Source organism: Apteryx mantelli, chromosome 4 (assembly GCF_036417845.1).
Source record: "Apteryx mantelli isolate bAptMan1 chromosome 4, bAptMan1.hap1, whole genome shotgun sequence".
In the NCBI taxonomy this organism is placed as follows: Eukaryota; Metazoa; Chordata; class Aves; order Apterygiformes; family Apterygidae; genus Apteryx; species Apteryx mantelli.
Genome location: NC_089981.1, coordinates 29,215,786 through 29,241,134, shown reverse-complemented (window position 1 = coordinate 29,241,134; position 25,349 = coordinate 29,215,786). Strand labels below are relative to the sequence as shown.

The 25,349-nt window shown below is 39.8% G+C and overlaps 1 protein-coding gene across 2 annotated transcripts in view; it reads left to right on the top strand.

Annotated features, from left to right (window-relative positions):
* The first annotated feature begins 791 nt into the window (after nt 1-791).
* The window catches only part of DENND5A (DENN domain containing 5A), a 71,161-nt gene continuing 46,603 nt past the window's right edge, over nt 792-25,349 (top strand). For both annotated transcript variants that reach the window (XM_067296103.1, XM_067296102.1), the window contains exons 1-4: nt 792-900; nt 22,464-22,535; nt 23,150-23,259; nt 23,986-24,646. In XM_067296103.1, coding sequence (XP_067152204.1) covers nt 792-900; nt 22,464-22,535; nt 23,150-23,259; nt 23,986-24,646 — 952 coding nt within the window. The remainder of the gene's footprint in view (nt 901-22,463; nt 22,536-23,149; nt 23,260-23,985; nt 24,647-25,349) is intronic.

The following is a 25,349-nucleotide window of genomic DNA, read 5'->3' as shown; positions in this document are numbered from 1 at the left end:
TAACCCCAGCTGTTTTCCAGACCAGGTTCAGGGATGGCTGCTCCCCAAAGCAGTGGACTCAGGACAATCAGGACAGTCGCTGGGGCAGCAGCCTTGTGGGCATGGCAGTGAGCAGCTGGGGGGGAAGGGGGAAGGCTCAGCTCAGATGTGCTTTCAAAGGGCCACTAACGCTAACCCTTCCTATGGGTCTCCTGAGGAGCCTCCTTGTCCCCTCCAACTGCAGAGGGAGGCCAGAGCCTTCCTGGCTGAGGAGAGCCTTTGTGGGCACCCCGTGAGTGGTGCTGTAGCCATGGACCCCTGGCCAGGAGACAGACAGGGCAGAGCTGCCGTCCTGCGGGGCAGGAGAGGTGGGACCACCGGGTAAACCGCATCCCCGGGGGCTGCCCCCGGCCCCGCGCCCCAGACACTCCGGCTTAACGGCCACTGCGGGCGCGAGACCTTCCCCCCGGCTAGCGGCCCCTGCGCGCGCGAGACCCCCCCCCACCCGCCGCGCCTAACGGCCCCTGCGCGCGCACCATTCCCTCACACCCCCCCCCGCCCCAGCTGGACCAGAAGCATCACGTCATCCCCTGAGCGCAGGGCGCATGCGCAGCATTGCGGTTTCCCTGCCCAGCCCGCCGCCCCCCCGCGGGAACAGCTGGGGGCCGTTCCCACAATGCCGTGCGGCGCTGCCCGCTCCGCTCCGTCATGGAGAGAGCGGCCGCAGCTGGCGCTGCTGGCGCAGCCCCGGCGCCCGCCGCCGCCCCACGGCCCCGCACCCCGTGAGCCCCGCGGACCCCTCGGGCTCCAGCATGAGCGGGGGCGGCGGAGGCGGCTCCTCGGCACCCGGCCGCTTCGCCGACTACTTCGTGATCTGCGGGCTGGACACCGAGACGGGGCTGGAGCCGGACGAGCTCTCCGGTGAGTGGCGGCGGGGCTCGGCGGCGGCCCGGCGGGGGGGCTGCCCGCCCTGCGCCCGGCCCGCGGCCGTTAACGGCCCGCGCCGCTGAGGCAGCGCAGGACGGCGCCGTGTCGCGCCCCGGGGTGCGGGTCCCGGCCCCGCCGCCTCCCGCTCCCGGGAGCCCCGAGTGCCCTGTGCGGCGGCTGAGCCGCCTTTAGCCGCTTATCCGGGCCGGGCAGCGGCTTGCACGGCGGCGAGAGGCGGGCGGAGCCGGCGCGGGGGGCTCTCGGCTCGCAGGGTCCCCTGGCCGGGGGGCCCCGGGCCCGGCGGGTGTGCCCCGCGCCTCCCGGTGCCGGCGCCGCCGGGTTGAGCAATGGCCCTGGGTCTTTGAACTACAGAGATGCCCGTCCGTAAGTAAACGCGTATGTGGAGGTCTGTACGTAACTTGTTTAAAAAAAAAAAAAAAAAAGTGTTTTGAACAGCACTTTCAAAATCAAGGTTGCGTTGTGGTGTTATCATTTGTGGTCGTATCTGTCGTTGAAGTAGCATACTTTATTGCACTCTTTCTGGAGCTTGCTTGCTTCTATCAACTTTCAGTGAGGCTCCTGGACACCTGAAAATTGATGAAATACTTCTTGGAAATCTTAATGATACATCACGTTTTGGAGAGAAAGTGAAGATACTTCTACTTGTTCTGTGTTGAATCTTGCTGTAGCCTAGGATAAGAATAGCTGAAAAGAAATTGTGTTAAAAAGCATGTAGTTATTCTGTTAGATGAGAATGATACAGCTTAGCTGTGTATTTTGTGTGAAACACTTCTGTAAGACAGACTGATCAGACCTGTGTTTTTAAGGTTCTTTGTTTTAGTTGCATCTTATTTCGCCTTTAGTTCCACTATACTGGTTTCAGTTGGATTAGGTTGCTGTTTAGCATCTTCATCTGTTCAGAAGGATACAGGACTGTGGTGGTGAATCCCTGGCCTGACATTGGTGCTGCATCTGTGTATATGAGCTCAGAACCTGACCCAAGATGTGCTTTTTTCACTAGCTCACTCTTATAATGTGTCATGATTTTTTTTTCTTTTTTTACATCATTGTCTTAAAAAGAACACTGATTCTGAAATGAGTATTTGTTTCTTGTAACCTGAAATCCATATTGATTAGAACTCATTCCTTACATTGGACTTTCACAGTTTTGGCTATGATGGAAACTTTTTTTTTTTTTTTTGGCTATTCATCACTTGATATCAAAATTTTCATTGCTTCCTCATGCTGAATATTACCTTACTCTATGGGAAGTCATGTTTAATTTTCTCTTAAAATGTTAAAAAAATGACTATAGACTAAGGTATGATGCTTGGAGAGTGGATATGGCATAATGTGTTTTTTTTTTTTTTTAACATTAAATTTGTGCTGTAGTTTTAAATGCAAGAGATGAAAATGCAATATAATTCCATTGAAGAATATGTGAGATTTTCTTAATTAAAATCACGTGAGCAAAACTTCAGTGTTGAAAACAGTTCAAACTTCCTGACATTAATTTTTTTAATTAATTTTCTATATATCCATTTATGCAATGCGGTGTAAGGTGTGTTCACTAATACTGCCTGATTTCTATAGGCATCTCAATAGCTCTCCTCTCATTTAAATTTAATAACAGCAGTTCATTACTCTGAGCTCACTATCTAATATTTAGTAAACCAAAAGAGAGATCAGTTACTTTTTTCATATTCTGTCTGAATTTGCAGTTCTGAAGGCTGGAGCATGATGCTGTGTATTTACTTTCTGTGTCAAAGACTGCATATATAGTGGGTAAAACCATAGTATGTGTATATGTAGTACACCCTGGACCCGCAATTCCACTGTGATACCCTCAATGGTGTTGCTTGTGACAAGGTATGGGTTTGGGGGGATAGGTTTTAGTATCTGTGGGGAAGGCTGATTTTTTTCATGATTTGAGGAAAGGATTAAAAAAAATTGGAGCACATTAAAACAAGAGGGAGGAGGATAGATTTATGATAACATCATAGCATATGAGCTAGCTCGAATTTCAGTGTGTTTTGTTGAGTTTGTTGTGCTATTAATAATGTGTGATAGTGTGACTGATAATGGTTTCTAAATTTTATCTTAGGTTATAGGCTCCTCCAGTGTCCCCTGATATAAATGGAAAGGACCTATGTTGATTTCAGTGAGTTTTGGATCAGGCTTTGAAATACTTTGTACTTCCCGCAAGACTTTCGTGTTTGAGTAAAAGGGTTATTGTGCAGTTGTGTTCCCCCCCCCCTCCCATTTCTGTGTTGAAAAACACACTCTGAATCCTTGTACTGTTGAAACAAATTGCTGCATAAGTGTCCATTGTTGAAAGAGAGACACTGGCCCTTCAGCTGGTGCGTGCAGTGGTTGGGGGAGCGGGATGCTCGCCCAGCGCTCAGTGCAGCCGGGCCCCAGCGGGGCCGTGGGTGTCTCCGGGGCTCCTGTGCTGGAGCCCGGCCTGGCATGATGTCATCGCCGCCCCTCTGCGCCCCAGGCTGCCCGTTGCTGCCAGGGCCCCCCGGGATACTACTGGCAGACTTTGTTCTCATCGGGCTAGTGAAATTGTGCGTCTCAGGTATTCAACCATAATATGGGTAATACAGCATTTTCTGCAGACTTACAAAGGAAGCATAAGATTATGAGCTGATGCTCAGTCTAGTTATTTTGCTTCGAGAGAGATCTCTGATTAGTGTTTTTCCTTTGTGTACTACTAAATAGCATCCCTAACACTTTTTCTTGAAGACGTTGACTGGCTGATGGAAAGTGCACAGTTGATGCAAAAAATATATATATTTTGAAATCATATTTATTTTCTTTTAATATAGTGCAAAAATACCATATTTAGGGTTTTGTGGTTAGCATGGATTAAAGATGATATGTTATCTATTACCAGTTTTTTTTATTCCTAAATTCATGTGTCCTGCCTATCTGGGGATCCTTTATTATTTTGATGATTATGATCTCATTGGATGTCCTGTTAAGCCAGTTAGAAAAATTTTACTAGCTGGTACTAAAAAAAAAAACAAAAAAACCCCCTTGACATTCTGATCTTACTGAACTTCATCCAGTGGTGGGTGTGATGCCAGACAAGAGAGGAGCTGAGGTGCATTTCCACAGGTGGTGAAAATGTGCCGGAAAGGATGATAGAAATTTCCCTAGGTGCTTTGCAACAGTCTGTTACAGAAGCTTTTTCTTCATAGAGGAAATGAAGTATATTAGCTACCAAAATGCTTCTGTGTGTAATATTGCTTACCATAATGCTGCAACAGTATGATAGGATTTCTTTATCTGGATTGTATGACTGTGCCCTGAAAAGGTAATGAGGAGGAAGTGGTGCCTCATCTTTCAGCTAGAATCCCTTATGTCTTGAATTGGTTAGATGTGATCTGAATGATGGTGAAAATAATATTTGCACTATACGGAACTGTTGGAGTTTTTATTCTGCCTTCTTTTTCACTAAAGATTTAATTGTCTTTTCCTCCTCTGATGTGTCAGTTTTTAATAATCACTTGTCAATATTATTTGTTTATTATGTAGTAGCAAAACAAAGGATGAACTCGCCATTGCATTACACCTATGTGTAAATGTAGTCTGGGAATTGCTGTTACATAATGAACTCCAGACCCGAATATCTGGGCACAATCTTGTAATTAAATATTGTCTGTGTTGCACATGTACTAGACCTCAATAGTCTTGAATGTCATATCATAAAGTTGGTAGATATTTCAGGAATTACAGTATGCAAAGAAGTAGTAGTCAAAAAATGAAAATGTTTATAATCTGTGAAGAAAAGATTGATGGTTTAATAAGAGGACTGTTAAAATGTAATCTCATTCTGGAAGACCAAGGCCAGTGATCCATCTGTCACCTGCATTTCTTAATGCCTTTCTTCTAATCTGAATTGGTCTTTTAAGGTTTGGTCCAAAAATTAATTTGTTCAATAGATGGACTCCTGTTCCTTTTGCCAAGGTCCATATTATGTTGCTTTGAGTTGTCCATTTGATCGTAAGCTCCATCCTTAAGGAAGATAAAAATGGGTGTTAGGTGAAGCCCATGTATCCAGGAAATGTCCTTCCTGCGTACACCCTCCATGTGCCTTTTCAGAATCCATATTAAATATCCATTCACTCCAGTATATGATGATGTGACACTATTTTAATTTTTCTTAGTCTCCCCTACTTTTATTTGCATTTTGTTTTTAATGATGTTGAGGAAAAGTCTGTGTGTTTGTAGATAATGGGACCAATTCTGAGTAAGGCATCTATATGTTCTTATACTAGCTACTTTATTAGTGCTGATGTATGAAACTTTAAAGGAAGACGATAAAAAAACCCTCTCCCAAAACAACCATCGCATATTGAATAATATTCACTTAGATAATCCCTGTTCATGACTTGGGGAGGAGAGGAGATGTGTTTAAGAAAGTTAATGTGGAAAAAAACACTGTACAAAATCACCTTAATTAACCTTTTTTGGGGTGGAACTCTACTTAAATTAATTTGACAAACTGATATTAGAATGACTGTTTCTCCTTGCCAATAAAATAAAGTGTTCTGTTGCCTCATCTCTGTCTATAATGAAAATGTCCCTATTTTTGTTGGCTTCAGATTTAAAATGGCAACTAATCTTCAGACACTGCCTGTAGGTACTGTTTTTTTTTTCCTTCTTTAAACTAAACTATTTATCAATATAAACTTTTAGAAAATATGGTGAGATTAAGTGATTGGAGGGATCTGTTATGTATATAAAACAAAAAATGCATAATATTTCAGAATCAGTATGGTAGTTTCCTTTGTCTTAGTAATGCTGCTGTCAGCATCTGTGTTGGTTTGCAAGTTCAATGCACTTTGAAATAGTTACAGGCTTTTATTTTTCCACAAAGGTATTTGTGAGGGGCAGCTAGAAGGAAAGAGGAAGAGGTTTAAGCTTAAATTAGATTAGCAGATGTCCTTTTCCATTTATCCTCTGTTTTGTATTTACCTCTTTTTGGTGCTTTTTCTCCTGGAATTAGGACATGGATTTTGGAGTTGGAACCAACTGTGGTTCTTGCAGTGAAGCTATTCCACAGTACTGTTTATTTCTTGGGCTAATAGTGCATGAGTAAATTTCTCTAGCTACGCTGTGGTAGTGGTACCAACACTTGTAGCAGAAATAAATTGCATTGATGGGAGACAATGCTTGATTTTTCCAAAGGCTGAAGTATTCCTTTTTCTTTGTCCTTTATGTGGATAGTATCAGTGGAAACTTCCCACAGTTCCCTAAGGGTGTGCTTCTTCCCTGGGGGATTTATGCTGCCTCTGAAAGGGAGGTTTGTCACTCTGAGATTGCTAACCAAGGTGTTGACTCTACGTGGGGGGCCTCTCCAGTAACACCAAGGCTGAGACCACACACTGTTTTCACACAGGTCACCATGGACGGGCATTAGATAGCAACAACTTTTGGCTGGACTTGTACTGGCACATGTGAAACGTTTTAATCCGGTTAATAGCTTATTCCACTCCCCCTACCCCCTCCATCTTTTCCCAAGAAGCCTGAGTTGTTTGCCATGTTTGAGTGCCAAAAAGATCTTTTGTCTCTTTGGGAACTGAGGCAGACGTGCTAGGGTAGCTGATATGTAGAATAAAGAACGAGAGGGCTGATGTAAGGGAGAAGCAGCTGTGCTTCACTAAACTACATTCGAAACCACAGTTTATTAGGTGATGTTTTCATAATGCCGATCTTGTGATTATCATATCTGTATTTTAGGTTTAACTATGGTCTGTGTACTTTATAAAATCCTCCTCCCCACTGGAACTCTTCGTTCCCTCACCTTCCAGTATCCAGTTACATATTTGGTTTATTTGGAAAGGTTTTTGATAAGGTGTGGGGGAGGGGAAAAGTTACGGGTTTTGTTCTTGGTTAAAAAATGGATTTAAGATGCTAAAACAATTTCTAAAGAATTAAAGTTTAAATTCCAGCTTTTGAAGCCTTTTTTAAAAGCCATAAGAATTTTATTTCATTTAAACAAACTGTACAAACATGGGTTGTTTTGGCTTTTTGTTCTTTTTTTTTTTCTTTGCAGTTTCTTCTGCAATAGAGAAACTATGGAAAGAAAACCTCTTAAATGGATTGTATGGGAAATACTGCCATTTGCTAATAGTAAAGCAATTTTTTTTCCAAAGCTTCAAACTGTCGATCCTGTAGATAAAAACAGTTGTAGTATTTTGTAACTGCTTTTTGAATTAGTGGTGTCCTACCTGAGTGTTCTTGATGATGGCTTCTCGTATTTATCCTTTGAATTCCCTCTAACCTGCAGGGCTCATGTGGCAGAAATAATGCAAGTGAAGTGACAATGTCAGAAGCAATTACTTATTGATGCATGGTGTGCAGTAATTATTCTCTCTAAACTTCTTGACAAGCCTTTTGGATTCATGTTTTGTAGTCAAGTTTTAAGTGAACTGGAATATTAATCTTGGAAGGCAAAAAAATATTACTGTACAGAGAAATTGTCAAGCATTCCAACACAAACTGATAAAGAATTTACTTGGAGTGCTTTCACTCATAGCTAGCTTCTCAGTCTTTCCAGGAAAATGCTACTTCTTTCTTATGTTTTAATGGGCAAGAGACTTTTAGCCTCAAACTTTGCTGTAGTAGTGTAGAATATTGCCTTTTTTATTTTGCTTTTTGTTTTTACTGACTGTGACTGGTATGATCAACCATAATCAAGTACAGTATGTACCTCTGTACTGAGTCATTTACATACTGATACTGAAGCATCTTGAGAAAGAAACTTAATAGCATTTCATGGATATGCACTCTGCGGTCAGATAACATGGCAGTTCTATACAACCTTTCCATTTTCAGATGTAGCAACAGTTTAATATTCAATTGAGTGTGTGTGTGGGGAAGATTAGTTTCGTAGAGCCTCATTCATCATTACTTTGGATGATTTTAGAAAAGTCTTCTTGCAACAGTAGTTTCTGCTGCTTGTGTTTACGGGTGCATTCTGCAGAATGATGTGGGCAGGGATCCTGAGGTTGCTGCAATGTGCTGATCAGTGTATTGCTTCTGTCCTCTGCAAACATAAATTTTTGTGAGCTGTTGTACTATTTGTATACATCACTTGTTCCTCCTTTACTTGCTATTTTCAGCAAACTCCCTTACCAGCTATTGTCTCATGATTTCGCTCCCCCAGCCCAGTGCTATCTTACTGAGCTTTCATCAGAATTACGCAGGAGAAGGGGAAAAAAAACCCTTAAGTTAACAAGGTCTGTGACGGCTCTAACTAGCATAAGTATGTCATGTCCTTTTCTGGCTTGTTTATATGTGTGATCTGAGAGACTGAAATGTGAAATACCTTATTCTAAAGTTTCACTGAGGGCTGATTAAAATTTCAACTTGTCAGTATCTCAGTCACTTCCGAGAATGAAACTGGTTGAGGTTTTATAGCTTTTATAAAGTTTTATAACTGTAGGTTGTCATGGTCTCCTATTCCCTCTCCTTCCTGTGGTTGTGTACTTCTGCCCTCTTCCCTTGCAGGAGGACTAGCTAGTCCCCTTGGAAATGAATCAGGGTAGCAGGTTCCAGGGAGCACCGGGCGTTGGTGTAAGGAAGGAGGTTGGCAGTGTGCAGCCATTGATTACATTGGCATAGGTGCCGTGAACCACAGCTTCATTGGGGGCCATATTCAAAAAGTTCTTTAGACACTGAAATCCATGTGAATGATCTGCAGAACACTGACCTGACCTGTAAGGGGTCTTGTGATCCAGAAGATAAGTTACCTGTGCTCTGTGAAGTTTCTTTAATGCTTCAAGTTTGTTTTATGTATTGAGCATTAGATCGGTGTCACAGTGTTCACCTCTCCCATGGAAGTGCACTTGAGATCCGTGAGTTAACTTTGCACACACAGAGGTCTGTCCTTGCACATGTTAATAGCTTTGAGAATGGCTGCTACTTTACAGGTGATGCCTTATAAACAGGGCCTAATCTTGTCTTGGAAAATCAAGATATCTGGACATACCCTCACTTCACCTCATTCAGTAGATACATCTGATAGCTTCAGGCCTCTTCATGGAATGAATTATCATGCACGAGTGCTCTGGGAAGAGCACTTTTGTGTGTTTCTGGGTTTTTGCGTGGCTCTTTCTCCTCCCCCTACCCTTCCCCCCCATACAATCACAATGTTTTATTTTCCTCCAGCTCAACCAGGTAAGGGATTTAATTCATAATCTTGGTTCTGTGGCAGGAAAGCTGTCTGGCTTTTAACAAACAGGTGATACACAGTAATAAGGGGCTAACTCAGACCTATGACTTGTTTTATTTAGGACTGAATAAAAGCACTAGGCTTTGTTCTTTCTGATTGTTCTTTCTAGTAGTTCTAATTACATTTTCATGTTGGAAACACTCTTTTCCAGACACGAATCATGCCTTGTGAAGAAGAAAGGTAAACTTGATATGGTGCACATAAGAGGAAGAAAGCCAGAAAGAAGTGGCTGGTGTGATGATAAGGAAGCGTATCTGTCAGAACTAAGATAAACTTGAGTTTGTCATATCCTTAGAGCAAACTGTCAGCAAATTTGAAGCAGTTAGGATATTAAAAATCACGTTTTTTTTTTTTTTTTTTTTTTTTGTTAAACACCTCAAAATCATCACGTGACTTGGTGATTTTCTTACAGGGCATTTTGTTTTGGGTCCTTATCAAGGTAGGTTGCTGCAAAACACTGTTCTCCCTTTCCCAAAAATGTTAAATAACTAGGTGCAACATACTGGACAGGACTCGTATGCTGATACAGTTATATGGCTAAATTTGCTGACTTTTGTAGGTCATTTGAACTGCATTTAAAAGCTGTTTGGAAGACTTCATTTGTATTTTAAAATACAGCTTTCCTCTTCTGTGTAAAATCTTAGTGGCATGCTAGAAGTGGTGTAAGTGCTTGATTAAGGAACTGTCCAGGTGCTTAGGTAATGACATTGGCTCCTTGTGTTTTTACATGCACATGCTTCCATCAGTCCTCTGATGTGGAGCTGGAGGGTGATGGGAATGTAAAAAGTGGAGACCTTTCATTGTATGGGATGCTTCACTGTAAAAGAGGATTCACTGTGGTTCAGGAGGGTTGCCTTAGACCATTTGTGCCTCTGTTGCTTTTTTTGAGATGTGTCCACTGGGTCTGTCAATCTTGATGGGCATGAGGAGAACAGCTAATTTTTGCGTTAAGTATACTTAAAATATGTTCATCTCCACTTCCATTTTGTATTTCTAGTACATATAGAAGAATTGTGTTCTATTCGGAAGATAGGCACTCCTTTTCCTTTCCTTTGTGTCTTACTTTGCACATATTTCAGATTTGTTCTATAATAGAAATGTTTCCCCCCCCTCCACTTTGACTGAGAATGCGCCTGTCATTGTAATTTTGAATGCTGCTTCTGTTGTTTAGTTGGTAACAGAAGTAAATATCTTTTTATAAATCTTTTACTGTGGCTAAAACAGAAAAATACTGTTCTGAAAAATAATTTCATTTTTAAAAACACTTCCTCAAAAATTTTTTTACAGGGAGTGTTGATTTACATATATTGTGCTCATCTGCTATCCTGTGTTCCATGCACAGTAGTGAAAAAGAATAAATGGGTTTAGGATGCTTTTAAAAACGAAAACTGAGGGGTTTTTTTGTTGTTGTTGTTTTGTTTTTTTGCCTTGTCAGCTGCTTTAGATTCTTGATAGTTTCTTCTTCCTCTTCCCTGCCCCACCTCTTCCCACCTTCCTTGAAACTGCACCAGAAAAATAAAAGCAAAAGCCTTTGGTTGTATGAGCTTACAATCAGAGAATGCAGATGTATTTTCCAAGCTGTTGTTCTGTGGTGCTTTAAATTCATCGTTACAGCATCTGAAATTACTCTAGAGTGTGTGGGGCAATATATTTTCTCATCAACGAGGTGACAACTGAAACTTAAATTTTAAGAAACTTAATAGATGTCCATTTATCATTTTCATTTGCCAGGGAGAGTTTAGAAGAATTTGCTCCACTGAAGCAATGACTGGTGAAGATATTACTTCTATCCAGTAGAATTTATACTGAATATCCAATTTCACAAATTAACTCTTATTCTTTATTTCAGTTCACAGTGAGGTTCTTCATGTTGCAATTGCTAAAGAAATGAAAAGAAAAATATAACGGGAAAATAACAGAACCTTTACAGTCAACAGATTAGATTTAACTTTTTTTTTTTTTTTTTTGTCCTTCCTGTCTCTTTAGGGACTGCTATAGGAAGAATCTTATTGTCCACTGGACATTCAAATATATGTTGTATGCTGAGAGGAATATCTTCTCATGGGACTGGGATAAGGGATTGTTACAAGTTTGGGTTCCTTAGATGACAAACAAGCCAAAAATAAATTGGAGCCCTTTATTGCGCTAGTTTTTTTTCTTGTTTTCTCTGGTTCCTCTAAAAAAGTAAATAAATCCTTAAACCTTTACAGATGGAAGATGGCACTCCACCCAACATATGCTTCAGTTACACTTAAAGTAGATACCTGACATAGAGGGCAGGTGTGTCCATATCATAAATTTACATCTTTGTTTTGGAAAGACAGAGTAAACCTCCATTGTCAGGGCAAGTAGAACAGTAACTTACACTAAAAAATATATATATCTTTATCTAAAGTTCCAGATGTGAGAATCATAGGTTGTAGATTTGTTACAAATCCAGCTGAGTGACAGTTATTAGAGATTGTGGATGTAACTCGTGATGCCAGTTGTAAAAACAGGGGTGCTGCAATAAAATGAACGTGATCTTGATGATGTTCTTGTAAGGATAACCTGAGCCTCTTTAAAAACTGTTAAAGTCCCTGTTCCAGCAACAAGCTGACTGGTGTAACTACCAGTTCAGCTTGTGCTAGGCCTGATGGTCTTGCCAAATGGGGTGGTGGGGAGGGAATAGAAGCACAGGATAGAGCGTTAATGTATTATAGGATAAGAAGGAAGAATTCCTTTTTCTTGTGTATACCCGAGGAAGAGGTTGGCTGGGGAAGGGAGTCCTCTCTAATGAGAAATACGTGCAGTCCTGTTTAAGGAGGAGGAATTGTAAGGAAGGAAGCAAGTCATAATTTGAAGGCATTTGTCCATAGACGGAGTGGCTGTTTGCTTACAGATCTGGCAGCTGCAGCTTTCCTTGAATCATGGTTTTTGTTCCAAGAAATCTTGTTTAGTGAATTTCTTACCTTTGTCTCTGCCAGACTTTGGATGCTCATTTCCTATGTAGTAGAGTGGGTTTTTTTTTCTTTTTCTTCCACAGTTATGTACAGTTTAACATTTGTTAAAGAAGGAATCAAAGAAACTCCCCCCCCCCCGAAATGAACTTTGGCTAATTATTAGTATATTAATAGCTGTCTGGCTATGTATTGAAAGGGCTTGTCTTTAATATTAGATCACAGGTTCCTGAAAACTCCTGTTAATTAATGTGCCTAACATGGTTTTTGCAGCCAATGTAAGCAGAAGCTGGTTTTGCTTGTTGTCAGTTGGTTGGTTTGTAGATTTGTTTCTTATCTTGGCACATGCAAGTTCATTTGCCAGTTTAAATGAGTTAAACTGTTACTGTAAGTATTAAAAATCTTTTAAAACACATATTTTGATAAACAAATATTTGTAAGTAATTCTAAAATTATATGGGTTCAGTAAATTTTTTTAAAAGTCTTCTTTAACAAAGTGCCTCTCATCAAGTTGCATCTATGTTACTGAGCCATTTGCTTGTGTGTGGGGGACTGGTTAGTGATCCAGACATCTGGCTTGAAATAATTGTGTAGCTGAAATAATATGTTCAAATCCAGCACGGTCAACTATGAGGTAGAAACCTCTGTTTTGTGGGACTAGGCTACTGTAGTATTTGACTGGTTTTATCATAAAACTGGTACTGGTTCATAATTGCTATTAGCAGTAAAGGGGCACTTGAGAGCTAGCTGGCTTCCAGATGTGGCCAGTGTTCACTTATTTGACATGCAAAACCAGGTTCAGTTTTGTATAATAGTTATAGCTACATCCATTAAAATGCAGTTCACTAAAATGACAGCCTAGTGCTTACCTGATACTAGTTATTTTATTGCCTTCCATTCCAAATGCCAGAAAGCAGGTGGGTATGAATGCACTCTGTCGTGTGTGATTTCCTCTCCTTTCCTCTCTAAGGTGTTTCTCTAAGAGCAGTGAACACCTACTTCCTGCCTAAATCTGAGGAAGTCTTCCTCCTTTTTAGGATACTAAGAATTACTTTGCTGGGAAGAGGGTTTAGTTTAGATTTTTATTTCCTTTCCAGAGCTTTTATTTTATATTTTTTTGAAAGGTAATATTGTGTACATCCTTCGTGAGATAGGAGGGCTCTCTGGCAGAAAGGCAGGCACTTTCCATCTTTGTGACATTTTGTCCCAGTGCCATTTGCAAACTTAGGCATCCCTGAAGTCTAGCCACTTCTAGGAGAATGGTATTGCACTCCGGAAGATTAGGTTAATTTTTTGGTCCTGGTTTTAAGGACTATAATGGATCAACAGGTTACCATCTCATCTGACATTTTGTACAGTGCAAGCCATATACTGTAATTGAATTACTTCTTTGGTTATCCTAATTTTGCTTTTAGGACTTGAGGAAATAGAAGACTTGACCGCTTCTATTGGCAAGTGGATGTCTTATTTTTAACAGAATTATTTTAGCTTTGATTATAAGACATTGGTTCTTGGCATGACTGTTTTCCCGTGTGCATCTTTAGCACCTGTATTTCCTTTCAAAATTTAATCAGGTCAATTATTGCTCTTCTGTCAGTTTTGCTAATCAAAGTCTTTACATCTCTCAGTATATACCACCTCTTTCCCCCAGCCACCCCACTCCTCCGCAGCTTGCTGTCATTACCTCCTCGCTTTTTCATCCTTTCTATGGTATGGATTCTGGAACTGTGTGTGCTATTTGCTTTACCAGATATCTATTTTTACTTAGACTTGGACCATGGATTTTAGAGCTGAACAATTTCATATTCAGTAAATATAATCTGTAAGAATCACATTCTTTTGAGAAAATGATTTATCTTAATATCTATATCCTTACTGTGCATACTGTGAACATGATTGCTAGCTGAACAGGGGCTCCTACTGCTGTTTCTGACATTAGCTGGTTTTAGATTAGACTTTGTTTTAAAGTGTTGCAGATAGCTGCTGTTCTTGTACCTTTGGAAATGGTTCAGACTTTTTTTCCTGTGTTATACCCTTTAACTGGCATGTTATTGCAGTTGCTCTGTTTTCACCTAAAACCCAAGAATGAGAGAGATCCTTTTCAAAATGTCCTATGATAGCCATTTTCACCTCAGTACTGCCTTGTGTGCTTTACTATGTTTTTTGTTGAAAGTAGGATAGGATTAGCAGAACACCATAAAATAACATCTGTATTTGAAACCTCCTGGTAGTTTTGGGTGGTATTCATGGACCCTATTGAATTATTGTGGGTAGTATACTTGTGCTCTGTTAAGGCAGTGATGTTCAACATTCTGCAGGCACTGCCTCTGTTCAGGGTCATCTCTTTTGATGCATGGCACCACTTAAGATGCTCATTTCTCAGGCGGTGTTTGTGTGAATTTCTTTGGTAATGTGAGTTCAAGAAGTCCAGGCTTTTTGTTCCTGCCCCTGTGCTGTGTTGATGGAAGCTTTTGTATAGGAACATCCTGAACCAGATGGGAGAACTGATCCATTTGGGAAAGAAAATCTTCAAAATAGGAAGGAAAATATATCTACTCATCTATCTGTATATATCTACATAGATCTATATCCATCTAGCTATATATAAATTTATATTTTTTGAAAAGATCAGTCCCCCAGTCTGGTTTGCTATGTAGTCTTTCAAAGCACAGTGTAGATGCAGGAATGAGGTGGTTAGGCTTTTCTCTGGATGATGTTTATTATACCTGCCTTGTTCAAACCCTCCTGTTGCCTGACTTCTGAATTGCAACCCACACTTTGGAAAACCCCTACTCTTGGTCTGTCGTAGTCAGCCCATTCTCAAGCTCCCATCCTGCACAAGTTGGGATGGTTTCAACCACTGCAGGCATCCCTGAACCATGGTATGGAGAGTGCAGAGGTAAAGGGGCTCTATAGGTTTGTGTAGGGAATGTGAATGTGAATCCTAAATTCAGTTTCTCTAGTATGCCACATGGCAGAAGAAAGCTGAGTGCATGGCTCGTAATTTCTGTTGCTGGTACAAAGTCTTACTGTTCTTATTTGTTTGTTTAATTACAGCACTATGACTGTTTCATGTTTGAGCTGTTTTATATTTACTTTATTAAGTCATAAGAGATTATTTGTTTTAGTGGCAGCAGGAATTGCATATACAGCCTCTGTATGCTAAAAGATCCTTGTAAGCGTGTCTCTGTGGAAAATATAGACTTAATGTTTTGGTCACATGCTATCTCTAATAAAATTTTTCATTCAAAAATGTTATGTATACAAAAATGTACTTCAAGACTGAATGAACTGGGTGAATAACAGACTGTATCACAGGAATTAAAAAAAAAAAAGCTGCTTGGCAGCATGAAAGCAATGAACCACTTAATCGGAATCAATAGGCTTTCTGGTTGTCTTTGTTTAGTAATTATATTGAGCAGATCAGCAGTCTTGGTGAACAAACAAAGGTAGCAGTATTAACAATTCTTTAAAAAATCAGTGTTGCATGGCCATTCAGTTTTTTGGGTTTTTTTTCATGTGTGTGTGGGGGGGGTTGTTTTTTTTGTTTTTGTTTTGTTTTTTAAGACTTATTTTCTGGTAACTAGGGTAGTTTCTTCTGACTTGCCCTTTGTTATTATAGAGGGAAAATTGAGCCGGATTCTACCTCTCGAATAGCTGTTCAAAGATTTTTTTTTTTTTAAGCTAGTCCTGCATAATTTTTAAGAAAAGTTGTAGCGCTGCAGTCATTTTCTAAAAGCAAATAGTGAATTAATAGCAAATACAGAAGGCTGTGATTCAATTTTTAAAACTTTTTTTTTTTGCAAAGTATCCCTAACATTTTTTTTCATCTGATTTGCTGAGGACAACTTAAGCCATGCAGTAGTGTTCTGTACTAAATAGATTTGTGTTTCATGAATAGAAACTTTTCATAGCAGGGTGTAGGCTACAAAGAAGAATGTTATATTGACAAGACAAAAAAGAATCCTAGGGGTGGAAGCCAATTGCAAAGAAATGAGCTACTTAAGAGGGAAAGTTGACCTGCTACAATCATGAAAAAATTTTCTTGGAAACTTGTACTAAAAAACTGCAGGCAATCCATCTGGATACCTGTGGCTTTTGTTGCCGTAAGCTACCTGTGTGAATGTATTTGATTGGCAGACATAGCTTGGATTTACTGTGTATATGTTAAGAGTTTCAGTGCTGGTGTAGCATATTTCTTGACCACACATGATGGTTTGACAGGAAATATGTTCTCAATTACCATGGTTAGATGCAGGTAATAATAGTGACACCAGCCAAGAATTGCTCTCCCCTGTGATTCATTCAGGTTGTAAATACAACTCTGCAAATGGCATAGGCAAAAAGAGAAGGGAATAGAGGGAGAGGTGGGTGTGCGGTGTTTGGTAATAGTAGTGTTTTAACTCTGAATATCCAGTCCTTCAAAAGGGACTAGTCTTTATTTATTTGAGAATTCAAATCTTCGTCTTTTCTACTTACTGTAAATCCACTTTTCAGTTAAAAACTTGTAATTGTTTATATACTGGTGGGATGGGAAAGTCATAAGTAATTGAATATGCAAGTTGTAGAACTCATTTTTTTTGTATTAGTGTGTTGGGAAGACTATCTTTTCTTCAAGAGGAATATGGAAGGCAGTTCATCAGATTTTTCTCTGGGTAAATCAGGAAAGAGCTGAGATTAGGGCTTTCAGATTGTCTCCTCTTTTCCCCCCATCAAAGTTGAGGAAGGCTTGGTAGATAGTGTTTTTCAGGTTTCTGAAGTGAAGTATGTTTTGCTTTACTATGGTTTCTGTAACATTTTTTTGATATCTCCACTTTTAAGAAAGTGGTATTCATTGGTATGGATAGTTTCATGCAGATATTTCCAAAGGGGTGCTGTGTCCCACAACTTTGAAACTCCATGCAGTATCTTGTTTTTGAGTTTAAGTTCCGTTTCTGATCTATGGCCATGTCTGTCTTCTGCTGGCATGGTGAGATGCAAAAAAAAAACTAATGCAGGCAAGAATAGGGTGGAGAATAAAAAATGAGAGCCAGAGAGGCTGCCAGCATACACTACAGATCTACATCGTGATATGGCTTGCCTTCACTGTTAAGTGACTCACTGAAGTATCACTGAATTAAAATGAGGTGCAGTTGTTAGTTCAAAGGCGTATACGCATTAGCTGTTCTAATGCATTTGTAATTAGGAAGCCCGAATTATAGACACATAGGCTGGAATCATTTAAGGTGGTACAGCTAACATTAGAACTGGAAGTCTGTCAGTGCCTTATGGTTCCATACATGGCAAACGGCATTAGATGGCTGTTAGAGGAGCGGTGTGAGCTTGAGTGCTGCTGTGAAAAGGGGCTGTTTTTAACTAGAAATTCCAACTAAATGTAACATGGTTCAACTCTTCTTTGGTCCTCTTGAAAAGCTTTGTAGTTTCTTTTATGCATGCAATGTGATCCATCAGCTTGAGTTTACTGGAAGAGAAGCAGGAGGGAGAGGCTGGAGAATTATCTGTCTTTTGTGTCAGATTTAGTCAGGTCAATACTGAGTGTACCTTACTTCAGTTTGAGAGAGAGCTCTGAGCTGAGCTCTACATGCAACAGTAAGAGATGCGCCATGCCAGCAGTCTAGGTGGGGGCAGCTCTTGATGTACAGGAAATCCCTCAGCCAAGGAGACTGCTAGAGACAAGTCCTTGCTAGTGACTTCCTTTTCAATGAGCAAATTTTTGCGAAGAACTTAATTTTTTTTGTTTATCTCTTAAATTACATGATAACAAGGAGAGGGCCATGTAGGACTGTAATGAGGCTGTCTGCCTACATAGTATAGCAATGGAAATAGCTTGTTTTTGCCACAGTTCAGGTTGATAAAATCTTTTTCAAGTCACTGACTGTGGCAGTGTCTTTACTCCTTTTTCACCCTGTGGTGGAGTCTTAGGGGATTGATGAAGTGTGAATGAAAGGAGAGGATGGAAAGGGTATTACCAAAGCCTGGGATATACTGTGAAGCTGGATGGTGCCTGGTGATACTGAACAAAGCTATTACCTAGAGGGGCAAAAGCCGGTAGGTGGGCAAGCTGGGCTGTGGTTGCAGGAGGAGGAGTGCCTTAGGAGTTATGCAGTTACCCATGTGGGTTATTAAAACTCTGCTGTAATCCCCTGTTTTCTTCAATGTTGAAACCAGTTTAAGAGCCTCTTTCTCAGTGGTTTACTCCTTGCTTCCCTCTCCTTTGGGGGATTCCTATATGTTAACAAAGCCGCTTTTGGGGGGGCGTTAGCTAAACCGGATCAGTGAAACATAGATTTTGGTTAACCCCTTCTTCATTGCCTCTTTATTTTTAATCCAGATCATTTCATTGGTTCTACTTTTAGCGGGATCCCACATACACTGTTTTTCTAATGACAAGGTTTGAGATTATCTGCTTCACTGCCCTCCCTCTGCTGGTCTTAACACAGGGCCTCTATTCTACCTGTCTTGTGTATTTGTGCAATGCCTAATACAATGATGTTTCTCTTCACTTTTGTGATGTTACTTATATTGGAGTATATAATGGGAGGCTTATTATTTCAAAGGTTTGATGTTGAGAAGCATGTTGACCTGAAACTAGCTGAAATACTCCTTTTTTTTCCCAGAATTTTCTGTGTTTGTGGATTTTATGTTGTTTGTTAATTCTCAACAAATATTTTATAATTGTAGCTAATCTGGGTTTGGGATTTGGTTACTGTTCCTGCTTGAAGTCCAAATTAGTTGCGAGTCTGTAGTCCAGGGATAGTTTGCAACTTCGTTTTTTGTAGAGCTTTTTCCGTACTTTAACAAACACCTGAGTGGTAATGACTATGTGAGGATTGTCAAATGTGCTTGAAAGGCCTCCTTAGTCTTCAGCAGGCAAAAACTTCTTCAAAGTAGTTTGTTTATTTTTTAAAAGCATCCCTTTTACGTGGAACTTGTACAAATGGGAAAAAATATTTGTAGATAAATCATCTTGTTTAAAGACTTTTACTGTAACTCAGATCAACAAGGAAAGCACTTTCTAGCCATAGTTCTGCTAGGAGACAGGAACCTTATGAAAAGCAAGATCTGATGAGAGCTGTCTGTCGTAAGTGTGAGAACATGGACCTGACTGAAAATGTTCTAAAACCTTGTACGGTACATCATACTTTTATCAGTTTATCTTCTCTTGCATCTTCATTTCATCAGTTCTTGAATAAAACAATGTCTATTTTAATGATGAATTTGTTTCGTGCATTTGTTAAGCCTGTTCTAGTGTCCTTCATTTTTATCAAAACCCTTTCAGTTAGCATGGCATTAATCAGATGTGTCTAATTCACACAGAGACAGGTTCAAAAACCCTGAATTAATTTTGCCTCTTGGAGATGTGCAACAATTAGTGTTTTGCTGTGGGGTGGGGTGGGGGGTGAAGCTTTGAACTGATCTTGAATTTAGGGTTAATTGCTTTTCAGCTCTGGGTAGAGGTATTGTTTGTGGATTTTTCTTTTTTGTGTCTGTTGTTGGTGGATATCTAGGGATAACCACTAGCTGTTCAGTAGCAGAAGTGAAGGGGGTATCTAGGCAATAGGCCTACTAGTGTTCAAATTCTCATCAGTTGCATTGTCAAGGAAATAAGGTGGCCATGGTCCTGGAATCGCACGGGTCACCTTTGGGTTCCTGGATTGAACTTTGCACAGATGAAGTGATGAGCGAACATTTGAGATTCCCTGCCCCATCAGCTCCTTTTGAAAGCAAGTTTTCCCATTCTGAAGGCCAATTGTAAGAACCTTCATGTTTGTAATATAGTGAAGTAAAAAGAGATAGCCGTAAGATGGAAAGACCTGCTGCCATGAAAGAAAAGATTAGCACTGTGCTCATGCAGAAGACAGGAGGGCAAATGTGAAATCAGAGCAGGATGGCACTGGGAGTAGAAGTGTAGTATGGAGGTACTCGGACAAGAGCAGTGCCTGTGCAATAGCCGAATTACTTGATAAATTATAGGAAGGCATGTAAGTATTGCTTTATGCTTCTGTCTGGATAAGGATGTGGTTCAAAAGACATGGTTGGTTTCCAGAGATCAATTTCATTACTTTAATGTTGGCTGTTTTAAGTTATAGACAGACTTCAGGGCTAAAAAGTTTAAGTTTGTGTTGTTGGAAAGAATCTCTTGGGAGGAGATGGAGCAAGACTTCTTAGAATATGTTTTAAGTAGCATCCATACAGTGTTGTGTTTTGTGATCAGAAGTGCAGAGCGCCATCATGCATTTTGCAGAATTAATCATCTTAATGAGAAGGTCCTTCAGTTACAGATTCTCTTCCCCCCGCCGCTCGCTCTCTTCCCCCCCGCCGCTCGCTCTCTTCCCCCCCGCCGCTCGCTCTCTTCCCCCCCGCCGCTCGCTCTCTTCCCCCCCGCCGCTCGCTCTCTTCCCCCCCGCCGCTCGCTCTCTTCCCCCCCGCCGCTCGCTCTCTTCCCCCCCGCCGCTCGCTCTCTTCCCCCCCGCCGCTCGCTCTCTTCCCCCCCGCCGCTCGCTCTCTTCCCCCCCGCCGCTCGCTCTCTTCCCCCCCGCCGCTCGCTCTCTTCCCCCCCGCCGCTCGCTCTCTTCCCCCCCGCCGCTCGCTCTCTTCCCCCCCGCCGCTCGCTCTCTTCCCCCCCGCCGCTCTCGTTTCCAAGTTCAGGAGGAAATTTTCTTCCTCAATTATCTAAAAGCTGACATTACATCATCTGCACAGATGTAAATATAGAAAATAGTAGGTATGTTAAACCTCCTGACTTATTTTTAAAACCTGGTCTACAGAGGACTCTTTTTAATGCATGTGTGCTTGTGTCAGTAAGAAGAGATGTGGCGTGATTTTTTTTTCTTTTTTTTTTGCCTTCTTGAGAGATTCGAAGTTTCTTTAAATGCCTTTTCTCATCTTTTGAAAATGTACTTCTAGCCCTTGCATAAGTGATGTTATTCCTAAGTGTCTTCTGTTATTGACTCTGATCTTTCCGAGGATGGTTATATTTCAGTGTTGTTGTGTTCTGTTTTTTCCTGAATATCCCTCTCTAAATACTTTCTTAATTTTCCCAAATTTGCCTGTGTTCAATAATATCCTTGTTCAGAGAAAAGAAGTAATAAAAATGTAGCTGAATAGTTTTGTATGAAAATCGGTTGAGTTCTTGATTTTAAAAACAGACGAAAAAATCCCTCTTTTAATTTCACTGCTTAAAAACTGGGGCATTAACAAAATAGATGTGAATATTTTAGGTATTGCAAGATCTGTCCTAGGTCCTGATTCAGGATAAGTTCCCTGTTGGATGTAATATTTAAGGCACGTTCTTTAAACAAAATCCAGGGTTATGTGACTTCTCAACTGTTGAAATATATTTTTTTTAAGCATTCCATGGGAACAAATTTTTGTTTACTCTCGTGTAATACATTTGTTAGGTTCTCTATTGTCTATAGCTGGTGTTATAACTATTTCTACATATGGCTACTTTGTGGAAGTAAATCTTGCACAGAATAAGGATGCTAAGTTGTTTTAGAAATTAACTTTAAATATTACTGTAAAAGTACAGAACAAACCCAACCAATTCTGAAATCAACTTCTATTGCTGTGTAATTGCTATGTGCAAGATAATAAGTGAGGAGTTGAAGTGTGTGTTTTCCCTTTTGCAGGTGTTGCTGAAATAGTTTGATTTATTTAAAGCATGTGATTTCATGCAGTTCTGCTTGATTGTTGGTGCAGCTGTCAACAGCTGCATGCTCATTTTGCTAATTGCATTCTAGTAAGATAGTAAAGATTATTTTAAGATAGGCCGTTCTTGGATTTTTTTATTTTTAATCAACTCTACACATTTAGAGGAGTTACTGCAGAAAGTTCTGTGCTATCACTATGGATGACCATCGCTCTTGAGGAAATTTGAGAGGCTAAACAAGGCTGAACACACCTTTCAAGTGTGTGGACAAGGTCTGCTCTTCAGTGAAAAGTTATGACCATACCACTCAAATTAATATGATTCTATAGGCCCTGAAATGATCTTGTCCTTGGGATTAATTTCATCATCTGCTTTTAGGGAGTGTTTTATACTTCTAAAACTTTCATCATTTAACAGGTAGCTAATTACTGTTGCTGGATTGGTATTGTGGTTATGCATACAGGAGCTGTGAGCTGTCACACGCATAGATCTTCTCCTTCAAGAAATATATATCTGAAATGTTTACTGTGAAATTTCTGTAGCTCATTCAGTAAAATAACCATCAACGTGTATAAAAAAACGTATTAGGAGAATAGAATATCTATTATGTATGCTAATTCTATATAAAATATTTATGTTTTCTCGTTTGTGCTCGCTACATAATTATAGTCAACAGTATGAAATTTATAATGCAGTGTTGTTTTTATTTGTTATATAGCTTTATGCCAGTATATACAGGCCTCTAAAACCCGAGATGGTGCCGGCTGTTTCATTTCAAGTGCAACAGAAGGTAAAGGAAAAGGTGTTGGGGGAAAAAAAGCACATTTTTTCTAGTTCTTCTGGTACGCTGTCTTCATCGACATTTACATGGTTCTTGATCTTTTAACCTTCTAGACTTTCTCTCTTTACAGCTAATTTTTGTACTAGATGGTGGATACCCATTTTTTCCTAAGTCTCAAAGAAGAAATTAAATGCCACTTGTATGTCTACCTTAAACTTGCATCATCTTTGCATCTTGTCTATTTGTGCTTTTCTTCAGTAACAAAATAGAGATTCCTCTGAAACTTAAGCTTTAGCTATGCTTTAACAAGAATCTGAAATATGTGAAGTGTAGCTTGGAGATTTGCTGTAATATCTACAAACTCATATTAATATAGTCACACTTCAGGAAAAGCACAGATATGTAATAACAAAAAAATTACAATGCTAATCCTTGCTAATCTCTGCAGTTTGATTACATGCTTAACTAACTGTCTTGCATTTTCTGTTTCTCTTAAAGGGACTGTGTGCACTTAATTCACTTTTCCTCACACCTACCTACTGATGTCTTGCTTTTTGGCCTTGTTTGATTGTGCTTAAAAAGAGAATGAAATATTTACTTCTATATTTTTCTTTTACCTGCAGGGGAAAATTTTGAACAGACTCCATTAAGACGCACATTTAAGTCCAAAGTTCTTGCTCGCTATCCTGAGAATGTTGAATGGAACCCTTTTGACCAGGATGCAGTGGGAATGGTCAGTATCACTTAATGCAAGGGCTTCTGTTCTTAAGCCACAAATCTACCTTAACAGTTGAAGGCATCTGTCTGTATTTTTCATGACAAAAAAGTTGCAGTGCAAAGTCCGGTGTAGATTGGGCAGATATCTATGAATTGCTCTAAATTGTGTAGGCTGAAACATCTTTTCATTTAATGAGGTTACTACTTTTTTTTTGAAGAAATTTAAGTTAAAACTTAAATATGATGAGTCTGTAGGCCAGTTTTTTGTTCTTTTGTGACTTCTTTTATTACAGCCTAGAAACCTGGCACAGAAATAAATTAGTCTGTGATTAACGAATCTTCTTCGCACACTGATTCTTCCTGTTATTTGGAATACAGTGTGATTTCTTAATTCAGATCAAATATGTCACTTTTCTCTGTCATGTTTCCAATCTTAGTGATCAAAATATTTTTCTTTATGCAGGTTTGAATTTTGCTGTTTTGTTCCTATTGAGATTAGTAACAAAATGCTCATAAGCTTCAATAAAAACCAAATACAACATTTTTAATGTGCTCCTTTGGTTTTTATAACTTTTTGCAGTACTGTGTTATGCAGTAATGTAGTGCTCAATAGAATTTTAAAGTGAAATGTGATGGCAGCCTGTGGATTCTAAATCCTATTTTAACCAATGTTTCTGGAGGCAGAGGGAGAGAAAAGTGTTCTAACTAATAATATTCTCCTCTCCCCCCTTTCTTGTTGTAGCTATGTATGCCTAAAGGGCTTGCTTTCAAGACACAAGCAGATTCCAGAGAACCTCAGTTCCACTCTTTTATTATTACTCGCGAAGATGGCTCACGGACATTTGGATTTTCTCTCACATTTTTTGAGGAAGTTACTAGCAAACAGATCTGCAGTGCAATGCAGACATTGTATCATATGCACAATGCTGAGTATGACATTTTTCATACTCCACCCACAAATGACAAAGATAGCTGCAGCAGCACAGGAGACTGCAATGGCACTTCTGTTTCAAAGCTACAGCGTTTTAACTCGTATGACATCAGCAGAGACACACTGTATGTCTCAAAGTGCATTTGTCTGATCGCTCCGATGTCTTTCATGAAAGCTTGTAAGAAAGTACTAGAACAACTTCACCAAGCAGTGACTTCACCTCAGCCACCACCTCTACCTTTAGAAAGTTACATCTACAATATTCTCTATGAGGTTCCTCTTCCTCCAGCAGGAAGGTCATTAAAATTTTCAGGTGTTTATGGACCCATTATCTGCCAGAGGCCAAGCACCAATGAACTACCATTATTTGATTTTCCGGTTAAAGAAGTTTTCGAATTGCTTGGAGTAGAAAATGTGGTTCAGCTCTTTACCTGTGCCCTCTTGGAATTTCAGATACTACTTTATTCACAACGTGAGTACTTGCTTTCTGTTTTCATATCTCATAGTTGTACTGGCACAAGGGGTTTTATTTCTCTCATTTATTTCTTGAATGACACTTTACTACAGCTTTTGGTTTTTTTTAAGTGTCATTGGCATATTAATACAGTCAGAGCTGTGTGCAGATTTTAATATTAAGAAAAATTCTGTAGTTCCAAGAGATCTTTGCTTTGGCTTCTGTTTTTAGACACCTAAATTTAAAGTTTTGGGCTTTCATATAGTCTCCCATATTCATGGACTGGTAAGAGAAAAAGAAAACCTGTCCTCTTTATTGTTATCTCTGGAAAAAGTTCTGCTGTTGGATAGAGCATTATTCTTTCTCCCATGTTCCTCTCCAGCTGCTTAGCTGAATTCTTCCTCTATCTTTGCTGAACTACATGTGCATTTTGAGAAGATATATAGTTGATTATATATGGTTAGGAAGAATAATTAATGGAGCAAATATAACTTTCCATTTGTTGCACTACAGTTGTGGCTTCAGAAGAAAACTGTCCAAAAAAGTTTGATTCAAATGAACTTAAATCCCAAATCTCTGTTAAGGCCTTAAACAGTTTTTGAAGTCAAGTAAATAAAGGCTTTTTTTAAGAGGGTGGGTGGCAACTAAGCTGAATTAGCATCTGTTTATCAGTTAATATGGTAGTGATAATCCATTTGCTGTGTTGATTTGGGACCACTGG